Raw genomic sequence first — 21954 nt, 5'->3', positions numbered from 1 at the left:
TAAGAAAATGTTTTGTGTGACTTTTTTTTCACTTGACCATGTGGCCCGAAGGGAAGCTGATTTTCTGGCTACATTCACCCCTTAAGACTTGGAAGAGAGTGTGGATGCATAACAGTGTATAATGATATATTTCTGATGAGTTCAACAGTGGTCTAAAGACTTCAGAAAGGTTCATTTGCAGGTCTCTAGATTACTTACTCTCATTCAGATTTCACCCAGCTTAAAACAGCCAAACTGACTAAGGACATTAGAGATGCAAGGGAAATTGGTTCTTAAGTATTTTAGGAAGTGAGATAAGATTCAAATGCATCCCTTAGACTTTTTAAAATGTCTTTTTTCATGGGATCAGGTCACCAGGACAAGTTAAAAAACTATCAAGCACTTTTTAAGGATATTTAAAACATTATTGTTGCAGTTCCTTTCCCACCCAGCTGCAAAGGGGCCTCTAAATAACTCTATTGTCCATGGGATTTGTAGAATAGCAGCCAGAACTAACATTAAACTGAACAATAGCAGCATTGTACTCCTTCTCAAGAAAAAGGAAAAATACAGTCTATGGCAAAACCTTGGGCTGCTATGTGACAGTTGACTCTTTTTAGAGGATTCTCTAATTGCTTTCTATTTTTTTAAAAAACAAACTTTCATGGCAGGCATTGGAAATTTTTTCCCTGTTTGAAAATAAGTTAAACTTGAAGAGAGATTTTTTGCTTGAACTGTTAAAAGCAGTTTATTGATGAGAGTATGTAAATGGAGGAGAATAATACGAGCAACTGTCCCTGACAAAACTGATTAAGTTTTCCAGAAAATGCTCTAGCATGACAAAAATAATGGTGTCTTTGCACAGAAAAAGCATATTAATTATGAGGTGAGTTTGACTGCAGTTTTTTAGATTTCAGAAAAGCCTGCAATGAGTAACAAATAGTAAGGAAGATGATTCTTCAGCAGGCAAGTGTTGCAAATAAAGCAGAAAAAAAGAGGTATGCAGACAAAATCAGAATTATCCACAGGGCTGCAGCTCTCAGCTGTCCTGATGGGAACAGAGAGAAGTTGCCACTCGAGGTTTTTTAAAAAGCAAACAAGTCCACAGGATACAGAGTGAAGGCCATGAACACCTGAACTCCATAGGGGCCATGGAGCATTCTCCAGAGGACAAAGGCTGTGTTGAGACTTCAACCAGACAAAGCACTTTCAGCAAGACCTTTGCTTTTGCTTGTAGTTCATACATTTCCTGCCCCTTGGCCTCCCACACAAAACACACCTTCAGTCTGCAGTGTAGAACTACCAGAGTGCTGCAAGTAAAACCAAACGTGATATTTGCTCACTTGCCTGAAAAAGTAGCCCCTAAGTGAAACTAGAATTTTTTTTTTCTACTAACAGTGTAATTCGTGGACTCAAGGTAAAAAGGGACATAAAAACTCTGCAAAATGCCATGTAATAACTTCTTTGGCAAAATCTTTCTCAAAGGCAGAGTCTCTAGAATCATAGTCACTGGACAGTGAAGAGTTGTTTTGGGACCTTAAGACAATTTGCGGCTGAGAACTTTATTCCACCAGTGCAGTCTCCAGGCCTTGGAAGAAGTGCTAAACTGAAATAATTTTAAAATAATTGCAGAATTTTTAAATTTTTACTTAACAGCAGCCCTGTTTCATTCTACTGATTACAACTGAGGCCTGGAAACAGTTCTATATCAGAAAAAGTAGCCTCAGAATATTAATAAAATATATAGTCTATTGACAATCACCAGGGAATAACCTGATACCTTTATTCATATGCAACAAGACTGTAGAAAACAAAATAATGGCTAAAGAATTGTTAACTGTTAAACTGCTAATTCTATTGTGACTCTTCTTTGAACAAAATAGTTTTTATTTTCTAGTTAGCTTTTAAAATGACAGTGAGGGTCTATTTGTGTTTATTTTAATAGAAATATTTCTAATTAAAAAAAAAACCAACTATCTTAGAAAGAATATTTTAAGAAAAATATATCCATACTTCTTTAGTGAAAGATGCTCTACCTCAAAAGTACCTGAGAACTATTTCAAAATATTTAAAGCCTGAGATCCTGGTGTCAATAACACCTCTGTACCAAAACCACATTTTAGTAATTTAATTTTCAGCAGCCTCTTCAATTATTGCCCACACCAACTTATAACGTTTAAATCAGAATTAAAACAGCTACAATATTTTATTGATACACATAAGGAGAAAAGTGAAAAAATTTATAAAGATGATCAATGGGTAAATGAAGGCAAAACTTTGAGTATGAGAAGCAGCAAAAGTACTGCCACATGAAAAGGGCTCTCAGATGAGTTTGCAAGCAATAGAAGTATAAATGGTAAAAAAAAAGGTTGAATTCAGCTGTTTTTAGTGAATGAAAGCTGCAGCTGTACAGGAGTTGGACACAAAAGACATCTCTATTACAGCCATGCCAGATTATTAACTACAAAACAAGCTGCAAAGACATTTCCACACAAGGAATATCTAAGGGCACAAACAAAAAGACCATACTGGTACTGTCAAAGGAACTGGTCTTTTTATTATTATTTTTTAAAATAAATTCTCTTTAAGCGGCCTCAAATGAAAGGAGCAATCTTAGAGACCTTAGTATCATACAACAGGATGGAAAGGAACACCTCACTCCTGTAGCTTTTAGCCTACACAGGAAAGAGAAACAAAACATGAGAGTAGGAACAATTCATGCACATTCATCTGGTCTTTGCAGCAGAATCCAGAAGTTCCATCTGAGTGCACTACCCAGCATTTTGGTAACTATAAGTATAATGCTTTCAAAAAAGAAAAATAGATAATATTTGATGAGAAACAGTTGTCAGCTGGTGATAACAGTGCAAGCAAGGAAACAGACAAACTTTTAGCCAAGATGTTAGACCAAGAGATTGCCTTGATGCAGGTGTAACAGAGCAGTGAGACAGCACCTGCAAATACACTGTAAAACAGATCTTGGGTTTCACAGATGTTGGCTTTGAACTTTCAGTAGCTTTCCCTTGCACTGAGCCATGAAAATCCTTCAGCTGTCATTCACTCTAAAGGGGAGCATCAATCAGTTGACAGTAGGGGGAAAGGCCAAGAGAAACTTAGAAAGGAACATAGTGGTGGAACTACCACCCATCCACCATCTGCAACATTGATGCAAAGCATATTCTTGAATATGCATTTAAGAAAGGGTTCTCAGTGTTTGACAGCTCAAAGATTAAGCCACAGTAAGCACAGCAAATGAGACTTCCATGAAAGAGTTTAGCAATGGTCTTGATAGTAAGCAACTTCCAAGCCAGCGTGGGTTCCTATAGGATGGCCTGAACCACCTGGAAATAGTCCTCATTTATCAGGGTCTTACCTGTGATGTTGCTATGTTCCAGGCTCTGCCTTGTAATGAAGAGTCCTTCCTTCTTCTTCTTCCAGCTCAGCTTATTACTTTTTGGGAAAGAAGGTGTGCTGGGTTTGAGGGGATTTTTTTTTCTTGCTTTCTGGCGAGCAATAGCTTTTCTGGCATGTGAAATGCTATTGATCAGCTCAGTGGTATTTTGCATATTGTCCAGGATAGCTCACTTTGGAGTTCTGGGTTAATGTCCCGTGACCTGTTTTTTTTCCCCCCTTTTTTTCAAATGCAAGAGCTTTTGCTGTAATAAGAAATGTGTGACCTGGTATATTATCATGAGATCAATGAGTTGCTCTAGCTATTCCTTGTTTTAAAATACTGGCAAACAGAAGTCATCAGTTAGTACACACCAAGTAAGTAAAGGGTGTCTTGGTCATTTCAAAAGAAGAGTCTGAACTTGCAAAATTTTCTGGTTTGAGGGAAATTGCGCTTGATATGTAAACAGCATGTAAAACCCTAGCTGAGAGAGTGCCTCCAGTTTGTCTCCAGACTGAGCCTGGAATTCATCTCCCCTGATCTGAACTAAGAGTCAAATGTCAAGGTGTTTAGACAACTCCCTCATAGAAATCACCAGCCCTTTTTTCAATAGCCACTGGAGAAAAAAAAGGCAGCCCCATGGTATTATGTATACTCTCTCTCTTGGGCAGTCATCCTCAAAAAAAGTATTGCCCACTTCTCTCTGTGGTCTACAGAAAAGACCTAAATTACTGGTCTGGACTATGCTTACAGAATTGAACTTTGTAATAATACAAAGATGTTTATATTTTGATATATATAAAATTGAAAATTCTCCCCTAGATAAAGCACGTGATGATTTCTTCTACTGATAGAATAAGCTTTTAAAATCATTGACTTGTATTAATTACTGAAAAAAAAGGGTTTTATCCTCAGTTTCATGTAGTAAGATTTTATTTATGTTTATTTTATGTGTTAAACCTCTACAGTCCTAACTCTACAGGATCCTGGAAACCCTGAGGTTACCGCTGGCTCTTCTTTACTTCAGTGCAAGCAAACTGACTTACAGAAGTCAGAAGAAGCAGCATCAAATAAGAATTCCCTAGATCATTTGTGCCCATTCCATAGTTATTCTTTTGACACAAGTGAAAACACACATGGCTGTTTCTGGATCTTTTTAGATATATCTACTTGATTTATCATAATCTTTGTCTCACCTGATGAACATATGTAACAGACATCTTGTTAGTTTTATCTTTTCAGAACTATCAAAAAAAGAAAATTTTTACAATGTGTGGTACAAAAAAATGAATCAGACTAAGTAGATCACTTAGAAGACATATGCATTATTAGGTCGCATTCTAAAGGTTGTGAAGAACATGACCAATAGCTGGTTAAAAACCAGTGGTAATCCAGAAAGCTTAAAGAAGAGGGTATGAGCAGTGATTTGTAACACAGGTGATCACAACAGTGATGGGAGAGACACTGCATTATACACACCTTGTTCTTCACATCATTTAAGCTTTTTGATCCTTTTTAATTTCTTTCCAAAGCAAATTAGCAGCACTACCTGCTGCATTGTTTTTCTCCCCCACTGGTTTCCCATAGGTTTCTTTGGGTTCTAGGAACATTTCAAATATTAAAAGTCATTGATTGGCTGTTGAAAATGAAAGTAAAAAATCTGAATTTCTAGCATTTGGTCTGTAGGTCTAGTGGGTTTCTTTTATTTCTCTGATTCAGTGATTATTTGGCTGACAAGTGATCAATTCATAAACTCTTACTTAGCAGGTCTGCTTGTAAAAGTACCAAAACATGGGAGTAAGCTACCATATCTATATTTTCTCTCGAGCTTTTGGGAGGATATGTTGGTCCTTCCCCTTGTTATAAGAACAATAAACATTTCTCTCTGTTCTAGGTGATCCTTATTACGTCCATTTTACAAGATATTTTTGTTACTTAGTTTCTCAGCAAAAACCTTATCAATTTAATAATTAGCAGGACCAGACCTTGGAATGTAACTCTCTTCTATTAGATAACTAGCAATTATACAAATATATTCCCCCAAGAGGAAGAAATTTTTCACAGCTGGAAAAAAGAGAAACTCAGATCCAAAAGCAAGCCAGAAAACAGAGATAGGGCTCTCACAAAGAATATAATTATCTAGATTAGATGGCCCTGTGTTTTTCTTGTTCCCAGTTCTTTAACTTGTAAAGGGCTGAAATTATTTACGCACGTTCCCACCAGTTCTGCACTTCCAACTCCAACTAACAAATTCGCCCTAGACCTTTCTTTCAATGCTTAATGACATCTTCCCTCCCCTCCCTTTAAAAATGGGAACACTGGTGAATAATTTACAGTGTCTAGAGTGCTTCTTTAAATACCTTAAATTTAATATAAATTTAAACTTAAAATCAAAGCAGATTCTTCAAAATACAAAAGCCAAGGTTATTTTGACTGTTTATTCCTGTTATTTAAAAGGAGATGGTCAACACAAAAATTTGGAACAAGCCATATAAGATACCAGAATCACTCTTGTACAAAGGCAAAACCCTACAGTTGAAATCCAGTCTTCTGTATACTAACAGGCAAGCCCAAAAAATAGTTAAGATATGCAATTTACAAAGACGTTATTTTATTCTTTGTAGATACAAATACTATTTTAAACTGAAAAGGTCAGACAAGTAACATTCCACATAAGTGATTCATGTACCAAGTACACAATAAACTGAGAAAAACCAAACTTTGTTCTATGAATGAAACATCTGGGCCCTGAATATCTGTAAACAGTTTGAAACGAAAGCTGAAATTTGAAGACATTGTCCAAAGTTGCTGGAGTGTAAATCAAAATTACAAAGAATCCTGCAGCTCACTGCATGTTTGTTAAGCATTTTTAACCTCACACAAAATTGAAAACGTTCAGAAGAATTTAAGTGAAACTACAACATTTCTAACAAGTTTAACATTCATTTTCCAGGAAGATTAAACCAATACTTAAGCTACATACAGTATAGGTCAATGAGTCCACATAAATTAGCTGATTTGTGAATGTATTACACATACTCTCCACCTCTCTCTCTCCCACCTGTATATGTATATACATAGGGAGTCCAAAGATTGTCCCACCACAATACTTATTTTAGTGAAAATCTCTTTATATGAAATATTTTGTTTCATACTACATTGAAAGCAAAAATGTTTATTCTGGCTTAAACAGTTCTTTTTTGTTTGGTTGGCTTGTTTTGTTTAAAAGCTGAGGAGTCACTTTCAAAGCAAACATTTAGAATCCAGAATTCATTCAGAATCCAGAATTCTCATTCAGAAGTAATGAGAAAAGTAAATCAATATTTTTAATGACTCATATTTCCAAGTGAATCAAGAGGTAATGTTAGAGGTATGTTTATTTTCTCACAAACCTTAACATATACAAAAATAAAGTGCACAACTCTACGTGAAAAAATCAGACCTAGCTAAAATGGTTTTGAGGACACTTAGGTGACAAGAGGTCTGCTGAAATGGCTCTTTCAAGATATATTTTCTGCTGCAAATATGAGTTCCACCTAAATGTACTTTTCTCCTGTAATATAAACAGACACATTCATAATATGTACACATAAATGGACAAAATGGGCCTAGAATTATGGACATGTATTTGCAGATTGAGAGTATCGGTAGTAAATTCAGTTCACATGACTGTATTTGAGAGCAAATTAGTTGTTGCCAACCTGCTCACTGAAAATTTGATTGACGTGTTAGAAATGACATTAAAACATTATGAGTCATGATGGCATTTTCTTAAGAGCTGTGTATGTGTGGAGAAAAATTTTAAATGAGATTTTAAATTTACCCATTATGGGATAAACCCTACTCCATCTAGAAACTCATATCTCTGGTGTTAGTTGAAGCTGACAGAATGAGGTTCTGTACAGCAATTCTCTACAGAATTTGATATGTGTTTTATCAGGGATTGCCATGCTATCAGAAAGATAGCAACACAATCTTATTTTGAATTAGTTTTCAATGAAATTTATGAATTTATTGTTTATACCGAGACATCCATGGCTCACATGTGTACTTCCGCTTAGCAAGGAAAGTGTTAAAGTCCATCACATACAATATTTTTAAAGCTTTACAGTACCATACATTTTAACAATCTTTGAAACTTAAGAAGCTGTCTCAAGGTAAACAAAAAAAGCAGAATTCATCTCTGTGCTTGCTAGAACATCTCATTCAACACTTTTCTTTGAATAGCTGCTCATGACAGAGGTCGTTGTATGTTTTGTAAGGTTTTAAAATTCAGTCAAGATAGAGCTTATTAAACGAAGAGCTCACAAGAAAGACATTAAGGCAGAGACTTCTTAACCCATACAATCAAGGGAGAAAAAAGTAGCCATCGTTGTCTCAATGCTTGAAGCAAGACAGATTTCATGTATACAGAAAATATGGAAGGCAACCACAGCTCACAATTTCCTGGTGCCTTTCATCTGAACACCACATAACACTAAATAAACATTAATGAATTAAGCTTCTTAATATATCTACAAAGTGAGTACAGTAAGAAGGAAATGTGGGGGGGTTTTGGCAGATATCCTAGTATCCTAAAGTTGCTGATCATAAAATGATCCAAAGCAACGGTTGAAAGCCATCAAGAAAAAATTATATCTTATTTCATATTCTACAGAGCGCTTTGTGAGAAGTTAAGGAAAAAAAACCCTACTAAGATATTGCTGGTTAAGTAATTTTCAATATATGTAGTTTCTTGATGAAAAGAAAAAGCAAGAATTAAGAAGAATGTTGGTAAAAAAAAATCTATTTTAAAATCATGTCTGTTATTTAGGTTATCATCCACTTCTCAACTTCCAGAGCTCCTAAAAGTCCCATTTAAGTTTTAAAAAATACAGGGCTAGTTAGAAAACCAGGAAAATGAAAATTCAAGTTACAATTAATTAAACTCTTCAGATTATTTAGCATGTGTGTGAACAGCTTTTCACAAAAACATTAGCTTGGATGTTAAAAACATGTCTGAACATGAGCAATTCCAGTTCTTGTAACGCTTGGAAAGGAGAAAAAATTATCACTGTGTAATGATTCTAAACCATAGGTGGAAAATTTCATGTTATGAACTAAAACACACACACCATCAAAGATTTTTCTAGAATTCTATGAATTTCTATAGGAAATTTCAGTCAACGTAAATAGAGAACTTTCTACAAGTCTGTATCCTCCAATGGAGCACATCTTTATACAGCCTAAGAATGTCTTCTAACATCATTTGAAACCAGTATTTGAACATTTTTTGGAAATTTTTCTCTCAGTTACATTATTCTATAAAAAAATAGTTAAGAACTGGACTCACACTGTAACATCCCATTCATTTCAAGGTATATACTTGCAGCTTTTAGGATTATTTTTCTTCTAATACAGATAAGGCTAAAACATTTATTAAAAAACCTACAAAATGTCCTAACTATAGAAAAATATCAGTGATAAAACATCATTAGAAGCATTTAACATCAGAGCAACAAATTCTTGGCTTCATTACCTTAATTCAACTATATTAAACAAAACATTTTGTTTGATGGCAATGATAAGGTCTGGTGTGTCTTGGCAGGAAAATAAAAAATTACCTTTGCAAACCACTGAAACAAGTTTTCTTATTCTGTTCCTTTGCTCCTACAAACCACATGTTCATGGGTTTAGAATAAATAAGTCATAAATAACAATAGGACTAAAACAAAATAAAACTGTGCATGTGTTAGCTAACTGTATACCTATCATCCTATATTGTTCACAGGTTTTTGGCTCCCATTTATACAAAGCTCTCTTCCATATTTGTGCATAGCAGAAAAGAATCCACAAGTCTGGGCTTTACCAGCTGCTGAAAGTCTGAATCTTCCAGTCCACCAGGACTCATAACTGCCAGTCTCCGCAAGGCTGCCTAGAAAAACAAAACAGCATCATTGCCATGCAGACAGGTTTGGCAAAGTCTTCTTTGCAGGAGTCCACAATAGCCATATCTAAATCATAGGCAGAACTCAAAACTGAACTGTGCAGGTCTATGAATTCTGCTACCTGGGTAATCTCTCGTTACTGTCTTCATCTGTCAGATAAAACTTCCCTCAAGCAAAGTTATTAAATGACAATTATTTTGGGGCACATTACTTCTAGACCTAAGCAGCAGCTCTGAGCACAGTACAAGCCCTCAGACACCAGTAAGAATATCTGTCAGAACTTGAAGCATCTTATGTGTCAAGGACAATATTTTTGCCACATTTTTATCAGAAAATGTCTTCAGGCAGTTACTAAAATATCAGGAGAAGCAGAATTGCTGAGACAGGGAGGTAGGTAACGTCTCAAGCAATAGGCATGGATTCAAGGAATGTGCAGCAAAAACTTCAATGAGACAGAAAAATCATAGTCTGGTTTGCTGCCATTGCTCTGTGGTCTCTGCTCTACCCATACAAGATTAACAAGTCTTCTTGGCATGTAGGAAGAATAATCACAGCTTTTTCAATGCTCACATTTATACTTCCTTCATCATGAATGAGACCTCTTTAAACGAACAAGCTGCAATAACTGAGCTTTACTTTCACATTTAAAACAACATTAATAACATAAAGCACTGTCAAACAATATTCTTCAGTCTTCATCCATCACAGCTTGTGTCCTAACCCTAGATCACTCATGTTCCCAGGGCCCTTTCACAGAATGCTCAGTGAAATCATTCAGCTCTGGCATTTGGCTCACAGTCCACGCGGTGCAGGACCAGCAGCGGGGATCTTTTTCCTCAGCAGAGAAAATGTTACTCTTCTGTTGCCCACTCCTTGACTGGGCACTACATTGTCTTGGAGACACTAATAGAACAAAAAATTGGAGTGGAAGCAAGAAATACTTTTCCCCCTTTTTGGATGCTTTACATAGATATTTTCATATATACTTGTGAGTGTGGATAAAGGGCTGCTACCCCCATGACTCAAGGCTAATTTCAACAAACATAGAACCATCACAGAATGGAATTTAGGAATTAATGCATCCTTAAATTCCAAAGTGTCCCAGTGAAATTCTTTGGTGCCCAATTATGTGAAGATGAAGCCATTTTTCCTTATGTGTTAAATCTTCAATCAGATGATGAATAATTGACAGTGTACAGGATTATGCTTAAGGGGAAAAGCAGGAGAGCCTGACATGAATTCAAAACATTTCTGCAATACTTATGCATTTTGAAACCTATAGGGATTTTTTTTTCTTAATTTTCCAGTATAAGCATGAAAGAAACACTAAAATGTACATACCAGACATGCCACTAAAACAGAATCACTGTTATTTCTTTCTGTTGGTGATCTGCAAAGTTTAATCAGGCGAGGAATACCTGAGTGCACAAGAGTGTCAGGAGAAATAATTTAGAAAAACAACTTCTTATTTTGAGAATTTTTTAGATGCATCATATTTATCTTTTTTTAGTAGATATGATCTCTAATGCAAAGATGATATGCAAATACTTAAGGGACTTTCCATGGAGCTATGCAGTTCAGAGCAGAGATAATTAATAGTTGTAAAGCATAAACAAATAAATTGGGTTTACTTGCTACTGCTCTCTCAGAGTGGAAATTGTAACTCCATTTTCTTCCCTACTTATCCTCCAATGCACCCTTAAAAAACTCCTACCCAAAGAACACTTTCCCTCCCGTTGGATTCATCACATCTGGACCTGCTGGGGTCCTGGTTTTCTGTGCCCTGACAGATCCTGCACAAGGGTTTACATAAAGGAGTGGAGGAGGCAGCAGAGTCAGTCAGCACAGTAAGGCACAGCTACATGTTGAGTGGATGCTGCACCTCAGGTTCCTCTGGGAAATGAGCCAGAGGTTCATTTAGCTCCATCTCCTCAGTCATTCTCTGGACAGACTCCATAGGGAATATCTTTCATAAAGTTTACCAAGTGAGGCTAATAATTAAAAAGAGCTTCTCCATGACTGGCAGTTCCTCCCTCTTTCAGTGCCATTAAGCAGAAGACACATCCTTACAGCTGAGTTTTATGGCTGCATCTGCCACCTCAGGATCTCGGCTGAGCCGTGCCAGGGTCACTGCAGATTTCTGCTGGACTCGCTCACAAGCGGCAACTTCAGCTGGATTTCCTGAGGAGGACTTTTCAAAGAGCATTTCCATTAAAAGCTGAACACCTAAAAGAACACAAGAGCCATCGTTATCCTCTCTCCAACAAAAAAACTCAGTGCATTAAAGGGAAAAGGAAAGCTGGGTTAATACAGACCAGTCACTGCCCAGGTAGGACATGGAGAATACAAAAAGGAGGGCAGCAATTTGGACGTCAGCACTCAGGCACATCTCATCTGTGCATAAGTTTCTCTCCACTAGGAAGCTACAGAAATTCTGGAACTAGAAAATGCACTAACTCTTTCCTCCTCTAAAAGTTGGTATTTTAAATTTCACAAATTTATTTCGGTCAACTAAATGCAATTCCTTATTTTCTTCTAAATTAACCTGAAGGGAATTGCTACCTGAAAAACGTGTAATGGCATATTTCAGCTCACTAAATGAAGTTTCAGTCTCAATTAAAGTAATTATTTTTTGTTTGTTTACATATTTTTAAGCAAGCCTTTAAAAGTTTCCTTCTCAAACTGTTTAAGGGTATTTCAGAATGAGGAATCCTTTAATGAAGGGAACGATTACATCTGTTTCTTGAAGTTTACTGTATGACTAACTCTTCACTCCAGAAGAGACAATGTCATCCATGTCAAAGTGGCTTCACTAACTTATTGTTGCCTGCAGGAGTTGGTACTCTTCTCGTAGTACCACAAAAAAAAAAAAAAAAAAAGACTTCTCTTTTCTAGATTATTTTAAGTGTAAAGACAATTATGTGCTATTAGACTCCATATGCTATTAGGCATTCAGATTACTTCAGGTAGCATCAGAGGATTTTTAACTGTTAGAACATTTGCATAAATAATTCAGAGAATTATCATCAGAACCATGCAGCTAGATAATAATCAATCAGCATACAAAAAAGTCAGAGTTGAGAAGAAAGTATCTAAATTCTCCAGCATTCAAAGACCATTCTCAGAATGTCACTTCTGACTAGCACCTGCTTATTATAACATTAGGCAGACACAAAAAAGACTTTACACACAGAATGAATGTCAAACCCTCTCAAAAGCCAGGGGGCAAATGCCTCTTGTGAACTTCCATGAGGAAGTCTATACAGCAATTTTACTTGGTGTCATTGTCCCTGACAATCCACTGCAGTGCCTAGCATGAGTTAGGCCTAGCAAAGCAATATATATGAATTTTCAAAGTTACTTGGCCTAGCAAAGCAATATATATGAATTTTCACTGTAATTTAATGTTTCCCACCAAAAAAAAAAAAAAAGGCACCTGTCTTACTATATTGCTTGGCCTTGAATTTGCTGGTAGGTGTATTAATACAGCATTTACATCTTCCTCTATTTCATTCACAGAATTATTAACTTTTCGGACTTCTGGTGTGCCAGTAACACCCAGGATTTCTTCAACATAGTGAATTTTGCATAATGTGGTATTCAAAGAAGTGTGAGAAAAAAACTGGCAATTGCTGTACAGTAATAAGTATGTAATACTTCTGAACACCTGTGAAAGAAGTGACACAAAACGCAGGTATGCATGGCTCAGCATCAGGTGATGACCTGTAGCTTGTAAGAATTGCCACGTTGTGTAATTACCACAGTAAAGGTTGTTGAAACCTTTTTTACTACGTAGGTTTGCATCTAGGAGTAAGTCACACACACAGAACACCAGCAATGTGGTCACAAATGCAAAGTTTTCTAAACCAGTGGCATTTTATTTGTTATGTAGAACCACCCCCAGGACTCATTTTGCGCCCTGCAGCAATGTGCAATATCCAGCTGAGATAGGATATAAAATTAAGCTTTATTAGTGAAGCCTTTCTCCTTTATCTTGTAAGTCCTACATTCTCGTCTACTCAGACTCTCCAAAAATAAATTAAAAAAATATAATTCAGCTAAAATACATACCATTTCCTTGAATGATTTCTGAAGCACACTGGTCCAACACAGACATGTTTGCCAATATTGTTACCACCTGTTGTTAAAAAGAGAAGGAAATATGAAGTCTAGTCCTACAATTCAGTAATATTAAATATCATTGTGGTTCATAAAATAAATATGGCAGAAATATGGCAAACATCTGGGAGTGCTGTTATTGAGCTGAATCAGTTCAGGTGAAATGCTAAGAATCCTCACAAGAGATCTGGAGTTTTGAGCTTTGATTCAAGGGAATATTTAAGGAATATTTTTCAGTTTTGTTGAAGTCAAGAAAGGTGTGCATGTCAAGGCACTATCACAAAAGGAACTAGACTTAAAAATCTGTTTATACCTTTCCAGAGGTAAAGACCATGGTCAGGCTTGTACCAACACATTCTGTGTTGATATGTGCACAAGCACATTCTGAGATCTTGATTTACAGAATTTCTTATCCCAAATAGCTTTAACTGTTTTTGAAGTTAGGTGTAAATCAACTTGCTTAAAGTGATGCAACAAGCCACTGACAGAGCCTGGACCCTGTGGTGCCGTTGGCTTTCAGTCCCCCATTCCCTTCATTGATATCACATACTTTCTCACACATCTGGCAAGACATTCTTCTTTATCCTTCAAATAGTTTGCTTTATGCATGCAGACACATCTCAATATTAACAGTATATGTGAGAGACCAAATAATAAATGCTAGAGATGGCCAGAATGAAAAACAGAAACAATATCCTTTCTTAAGAGGTTTTAAATTTTCTCTCATCTAATTCAGGAAAACTGACCAGCCTCAAAAATAATGATCAGTTTTGGAAATGGTTATCAACTTTTTAACAGTAGAGTGTCAGTTCAGAAACCAGCAAACTTAGATCTAAGGAGGCATGAGATCAAATCATCATTCTGATCTCACTTTGCCATTTTAAAAACAAGGATGACTCATTTCCGATGCTGTGACATAAAGGTCTTCCACTTTGGAAGGCAGTGTTACAGTGTCATCTCTCTGAATAAATATACTTACTTAGCATGCAAATGAGTTGCTGAAACTCTAGAGTGACAGGTAGAAATATGGTAACTCAGTGTATGTCTATGTATTTATTCCATATTAATTATTAACTGTGTTGCAGGCAGAGTGTATATGTTTTCTCATTCTAAATTATATCCCGTTAATGAAAATTGCTTCCTCTGTGCAGAATCTGTACCCCATGTGGCTCTCTAAGCCACAGATGAAGAATTCAATTAACCACAATTTGAATACATGCCAATTATTCCACTGCTTCAACTTATTTTGTCTAATAAGTATTTTCATACATAAAAATAGTTTGTGTGCATCTTTTGACACCAAAAAATTATTTGAGGTTATAGCTGTATTTCCTTTGTGTTGATTATGTGGCCCCCATATTTTGCAAGGTTTATGGACTACCCTAATGGGTTTGTATGCAACCTTCTTCAGAGGGGTGTAAAAAAGACCCTTATGATCAATGACCACCAAGTTCTACCTATATTATCTTTTAAAATCTTAGTAGGACTCAAATGGTAGTTAAGCCATGGATTAGCTCACTCCATATGGACAGATCTTTCTTTTCCCAAGAAAATTCATTCTCCTGTGATATAAACAATGTAACAAAATAGGATAATGTAAAGGTATAATAGGCAAGCAGAATAAAGAGTTGACTTTGAATGCTCTATTTCCCTTACACTTTCCTATTTTAAAGTTCATGCAACTTACATGAAAATTTCCTCTGTAATACAGACCAAAGTTCGAGGAAGTTTCCTACTAAAGGTAAACACTCTAGAGGAAAACCCAAACAAATGTAGACTTGATTTCAGAAAGTAATACGTCCCTGAGTACTGGCATTAATGAAATCTCATCTCTTTTGGATTTAGAGTTTACCAAAAAACATAAATAGATGTTTTCCAGTAGCATGTCTCCCTACATCTCTAGATGTAGATTTTTAGGGGGTTTTTGTCTAATGATACCCAGGCTTACAGTGCAATCTTTATCTTAGACTCTCTTCCCATTATCTGGCTCCAAATTTCATAAAGCCTTAGGCAGTCTCAAAAATAACTACAAAGTCCTGTTGAATCAGCAAACCAGTTCAGATGTTATTGTGAGACATGGAGCACACAAACAGATACAGATAAAAGTGACTGCCTAAGCCTCATTTCATAGTTGAAAATTACTGGGGAAAAAAAAGATACTAAAACCTCTTTTAGAACTGAAATAACTTTGACATAATTGAAAGACTTGAAGACATCTAACATGGAATCTCTACCGTTCAATTTCAATTTTTAATATCAATTTCATTACTTGCTCAAGTAATTGATCCTGTAAAAGAGCACACTCCATGATTACAAAGCACTGGCACCTGACACAATTTATGATTCTTGCAATTTTTCTGTATTCCTAAGCCATGCAATGAACTTGTGGTCAACTCAAAGTATAAGAAAGAGGATATCCCGAAGGCAGGACATGTGAGCCCTGGTCATCTGCCAGTATCATCCTACCATGCAGAAGGAATGTGCTGAAATCACCCACTAATTCCAGTTCCCTAGTGATGTCTTAACCTCTGGGATTTGTAGATGTGCTATTAAGCAAATTTGTTCAGGGAATCCAGCATAATTCCCTACCTCAGCATCTGTATCTCTGCTAGTCAGATTTGCTTTGGAGGTGGATCTTGATCCATGCATTTCCGGTATCTGTGTTTTAGCAGTGCTCTCTGATAGACTGACCCAGGCTGGTCCACACTCCTTTCCCTGCCATCCAAATCCATCAAGAATTGCAGGTGCCTCTCTAAAACACAGCAGTGTGATAAACCTGGTTGCTGCAGTTTTCTCTGTGAGCTGGCAGCCCTAAATCCACTGTACTAATGAAGACCACAGAAAAATAGACTTGATCAACAAATAATCAGCATAGAAACATAGAATGGCTTGGGTTGGAAGGGACCTTAAAGATCATCTAATTCCAATCACTGTCATAGGTAGAGACACTTCCCACTTGATCAGGTAGCTCAGAGCTCTATTCAGCCTGGCTTCAGGCACTTCCAGAAATGGGACAGCCACAATTTCTCTGGGCAACCTGTTCCAGTGCCTCACCACCCTCACAGCAAAGAATTTCTTCCCACTATCTAATCTAAACCTACTCTGTTTCAGTTTGAAGCCGTTCTCCCTTGGCCCGTCACTACATGCCCTTGTAAAAAGTCCTTCCGCATCTTCCCTGTCGGCTCCCTTCAGGTCCTGGAAGGCCTACGACATTTCTTTGCCATCAGAGGGAAGCTGGATGATTCAGGTCAGCATCACGAGTCACACTGCTAAAAACAACCAGTGGAACAGGCCTGCCGGGTTCATCCCGCGCTCAACACCTGCCTGTTACTGCGTGCTCGGCTCTACACACCTGAACCACGGAGCACTGAGACACAGGAAAATGCAAAAGCTCAGGAAAGGAATTCTCAGACCAGCTCATCTTTTAGCACCTTTTGAAGGGGCACCAACTTAGCAAAATATCAACATGCAGAGATTTCACTGGGAGTAGTAAGATTTTTCACAAGAGTAAGAGACTAAGTAGTTAACCTTCAGAACTTAAAAAGCCACATCTAAGATCAAGAAGCTTTGAAGGTTCATCATTAAATAGTTTTTGGTGAACTGAGTATAAAGACATATTTGAGGGGGAAGGGTGCCTTTAGGTCCTTGGAAAATTTCCCTATTTAATAAATTAACTTTAAAAATAGTGTCATTATTTCATATTTTTCAAATGTCAATACAGCATCATCTTCTTACTCTTGCAGTTGCCCTGGAAATTAGTCTGAAATCTAATTTAATATCTCTATTTTTATAATCAAAATAAGTTAACAGATATTAAACAGATACCTCTCTTAAATGACAATATCATATATTTTTATATAATTGGTGGTGTTGATCTTCTTTGGTTATTCTATACATATATTTCATAATTTAAAATTTGTTTTTATTTCCACAGCTTCCTTCCACTCCCTCAGACTTTCACACATATTGAATTTATGAGTGGTGAACCTTCCTTTTCAGTTCTGTAGTCTGCTTTGCACTAAACTGTAGAAATTTGAGTTGTCAAGAGCAATTTAAATTTGAGAAACCACGGTTAATTAAAAACCTTTAAAATAGTTTTGTTCGAACTGCAGTCACCTTGAAAATTGTTGTTGCTAAAATATGTAGTTACTAACACTATAATATAACACTTTTCTAAACAACTAATGGCAACTAATGCTCACCAACCAGTGCACAGAGGTACTGAATATTTGATGCAAAAGTGAAAACTAGACACAAATGCTTTGCTATAAAATAAGATACACTGAAAGTGTAAATCTGTGTAAATCTATCAAAGAGATTTAAACTTAAAGAATACTTAAGAAACAGAAAGCTTCTCTGATAACTTTCCCTTAGTGGGAGATTTAAGATGATCTGAAAGTATCTCCCATTATTGTGAAAACAGCTACTCAGGAAGAAAGATGCCATAGGATTTGGAGGATGAAAGCACATATTTTAGCTTGTTAAAGGGCCAATATCTTACACAATTGAGGGTCTCTTACCTCATTTGTGGGAGGGGGGTGTCTACAGAGGTGGAAGGTGTGATGCTAATATACCTTTATTGATAATAAAGGCACTCTGCTCAGTAGGCTTTTATCAACAGCCCTGACATAAAAAGGAAGACACGAGCTCAAAAAAAGAATTAGCAAGTAATTTAATAAAGTGGCAAAGTAGATCAATATAGAATTGCTAATTCTCTTAGTTAATTACTCCTTTAAGGCTGATTGATTGCTAAGTAATATTAATTTTTGTACATATTATAGGAGCATTTTGTAATTCACTCAAATAAATGACATAAGCATAAATGATAGTGTGCCTGCGAAGTTCCAGATACCCATCTTCAGAAACAAAGTGGCACCTGAAAACTACTCAGAAGCAAGACAGAGTCTCTGTTTCTGAAGGCAAATTAAAATCATCTGAACATCACAATTCAAGATCCATCCACAGGGAGACAGCAAAAGAGTACATATAGCAGGGATCAAGAACAGGCATTATAGCAAGTTGAGGGAGAAAAAACTTTTCAAGATATTATCTACTGGGAGAAAAAACTTCACTAAGAAGTCTCTAGAAATATTTTCTGGGGCATTATATTGCTTAAAAAGAGAAAATAATTTCAATTGTTTCTGATAGCCATATTTGTGATTGGGAATTTAGTTTTTCTCCCTGAAAACAGGAAATAAATACACCTAGATGTGCAGAAGAAGCTAACATCCCCATAAAATAATAACAGTGGTTGGAGACAGGATCTGCTTGCAAAGTCTAGGTTTATTCTGAGTCTGTGCCAGGGAACTGTATTCTTGGCATGCTGAGGCATAGCAACAGGGACTAAAGCTGTAGGAAACTTATATTTTGGAACAAAGGAAGTCTTTACTACATTTTTATTTACTTTACTTCCTATTGCTGACTAATCTAGATAAGGAATAGGCAGAATATCCAGGTTCTCACATTATTTGTTTATAAAAAAGCACATAGGACATGCACCCTGTATGGGTCACATTGTGAAAGAACACATCCCATAAACCAGGGCATGTAACTAGACGAGTGATTGAGTTAGTGGCCACAGTTTTCTGTCTTTCAGGTTAAAACCTGGTGGGCGGAAAGAATAACCATCTCTCAGACTTCCTCCAAGGAGTTGAAAAGCCTCTCATGTTTTGAAACAGGCTCAACCAGCCAAAGGCACCTAAGACATCTGATCTCCCCAGAGTACAAATTAGCTTTTCAATACAAATTAGCTCTTCAACTGAGCAGAGATTTTATTCTTCCAACTGAGCTCCTTGCTTTGCAAGTGGGAGCACATTGTCTTATCCCGCATAGAATCTGAAATATGAAAGGCAGAATTGTAACTAAGCAGGAATTTTGTCTCAAAAATTTTAGTGCTTAAGATAGAGATATACCCCTGAAGTATAACAATCCATAACACTGACCACATAATGCCAGTCAGTACTGTTATTTATTTATGCTGGTCACACGTGTGATGTGGGGATCGGTTAACCCACTGCTTTTCCTATTTCACATGATCCCCCTGTTCCCTGCCCTAGCCCTGGCCACTCCCTCGGTTTCTCCCTATTTGTTCCTGTACCCCAACCCCGCCCAGTGACCGCCCTTGGGCCCCTGACAAAACCACCCCACACCCAGTTCACGGGGTCTCTCTACGTCTGAACATCATGGGGACAAGATGTGATTAAAGCCATCTCACACCCTCATGAGAGACCCTTCTCTGCCTTCTTTACCACCACTGCATTGTAATGCTGCTGGCTGCCAGAGCCAGATGGAGGGGCTGTCCAAAATGGACTCAGGGGTGTGACTGATTGCACGGCCCTAGGAAACCCTCATTCAGCTCTCAGGGAGCAGCAGCCTGCTAGGCAGAGCCTAGCAGTTACAACAGTGCACGAAAAGAAAGAGATAACCAGTTGAAAAGAAAAAAAAGGCATGAGGAAAATTATTATTACAGTCTTACATGGGAAACTTATTTGAATATCAATAATATAATGGTGTGGTTAAAATTGAGATAGGTGACTTTTGGCCTAATTTTCATTCTTTCATTTGTTACTGGCAGTCATGTTTCTCTTGATTTCTTAAGCTTTTTTAAATATTTTTTTTTAATTTATCTGTTCTCTTTCTAGTTATATTAGTTTAAATCATGTTTTCTCAGTGTGATCTAGTCAATACTGGGAAGGATCCCACAATTTTAATGTACAGTTTACCAAGCACAGTGCACAGCCAGGCCTCTCAGAGATCACGGTACTAATGTCAGAGCTGGATATTAACAGAGACCTGTGCAAGAAAATGGTACAGATACCCTTTTATGACCTTGTCCATATGTGAAGGCTTTGTTAATAAACTCCCCAGTATTCAAGAACCTCACATTGAGAAGTAGTACTGCAAGTTTCTCTCATACAGACAGGGATTTTCAAAAGAAATCTAAAAGAGCTGTTAATGCTCTTCCCATTAGAAACATAATTCTCAAAGTGTTTTACCTGGGGTTCAACAATATTTAAAAAGCAAAACTTCTTTGTATTAAAGTAACAACTGTCTCTAATCTCCTTTTGACACTATAATCTCTATTTAAGGAGGAAAAAAGTGAGGAAAGACGGTAAAAAAAAAAAACCACAAATGCCTGATAAGGAAAGGAAAGATGAAGAGCAGAGAAAAAATGTGGAACCTAGAGGAAAAATGGTATTAAGGATTTAAAATCTTAAGTGAGAGAAGATCTCAATGACAAAACCAGCAGCATCTCCCAAATACCAAGAAAACAGGAAAGAATTTATCAGAAGAAAAAGAAAAAAAAAAAGCAGCAACCATTTTCATGTTTTCCTTCCAACTTAATAGCCTTTCTCCACCTCAAACTGTTTTGAAACTTAATTCACTGATTTTGGACCTAAGAATAACCACTTTAAAATGTGTTCACTGCACATTAATTCTTTGTCTGCCTGAATAAGAGAAGATCAGAAAGTGTTAGGCTATACCTCCACAACTTCACAGGTAAGGTGAGAATACTAACAACACTGAAGAGACAAGTGGGAATGCAGAGAGAAAAGTTTTATTATATATAAACATACTGTGCCCACACATACATATTTCATATTTTTCCATGTAGAGTCTAAGATGATGGTTAAAGTCAAGAAGACCCTGAATGATAAGGGGTTTGGCTAAAGCCCTCTCCTGACAGGGCTTAAACTCCATTAAGACTGTATATACTACACTGCTGAATTTAGGCATGAGCCCTTCTGATAGGATATTTTTATACTTCTTTGAAGTAAAAAACCCCCTCTTCAGAAAATAACTGCCCGCAGAAAGAAAAGTAACATGGTACATTCATATGCATTTTGACCCAAAAGAGGGGACTAAAGAATATGGAAAATAACTAAGGAATCTGGAAAATACTGCTTTATGACAATACTTATGCCATGTTTTTTGCTAAATACTGAGGAATCTCAGTATAATGTTGCTGGCTACAGAAACTGTCACATGCTTCTATAAAATGGACAACGATAATTTTGTTTATCAGTAAGTCCAACTCTCAGTTCTAGATTTCTTTCCTGACCTAATCTAACACTGCCTTGGAACTGAAAGAAGAAGTAGCTTGGTTTTCAGATAGTGAAGACAGGAAATGTTTGTTATCATTTACACAAAAAAGCTTTCCAGAAGTCAAAAGGCAGAACATTTTTAAAGGTGCTTGAGCAGTAAAATACTTCTTGCAGACAACACACAATGTATCCAACATCCAGCTCCTGGGAAGACTGTTATTTATTTGTACCATCACAGAGGATGGTAATTAATAATAATTCTATGTCCTGTATAGAAGGACATAGTGTGAATTTAAGATGAGATAAAATGGCACAAAGGAAAACAAAGTTCACTGTTCCTTCCCTGCATTTCAGCTGTCTTTCTCCCATTTTTGGCTTACAGAGTAAAGCACACTTCAGTCTAGCAAATTAAACTTTCTTAAATCAGCATTAATGCTAAAGTAGTAATATACTCAGAAATATTAGGTGGTTTTCTATAACTAGCTGTGTTAAT

At 36.7% G+C, this 21954-nt stretch overlaps 1 protein-coding gene across 1 annotated transcript in view; it reads right to left on the bottom strand.

The window, feature by feature from the left end:
- Positions 1-5959: 5959 nt before the first annotated feature.
- The window catches only part of INSC (inscuteable homolog (Drosophila)), a 59681-nt gene continuing 43686 nt past the window's right edge, over positions 5960-21954 (bottom strand). The window contains exons 8-11 of the mRNA XM_008644237.2: positions 13369-13435; positions 11368-11523; positions 10639-10715; positions 5960-9284 (exon numbers count right to left, since the gene is read on the bottom strand). Coding sequence (XP_008642459.1) covers positions 9156-9284; positions 10639-10715; positions 11368-11523; positions 13369-13435 — 429 coding nt within the window. The 3' untranslated portion in view covers positions 5960-9155. The remainder of the gene's footprint in view (positions 9285-10638; positions 10716-11367; positions 11524-13368; positions 13436-21954) is intronic.

The sequence above is a fragment of the Corvus brachyrhynchos genome, unplaced genomic scaffold (assembly GCF_000691975.1).
Source record: "Corvus brachyrhynchos isolate BGI_N302 unplaced genomic scaffold, ASM69197v1 scaffold62, whole genome shotgun sequence".
NCBI lineage: Eukaryota > Metazoa > Chordata > Aves > Passeriformes > Corvidae > Corvus > Corvus brachyrhynchos.
Note: the sequence above shows the minus strand (reverse complement) of the source record. Positions and strands in the feature narration are given on the sequence as shown.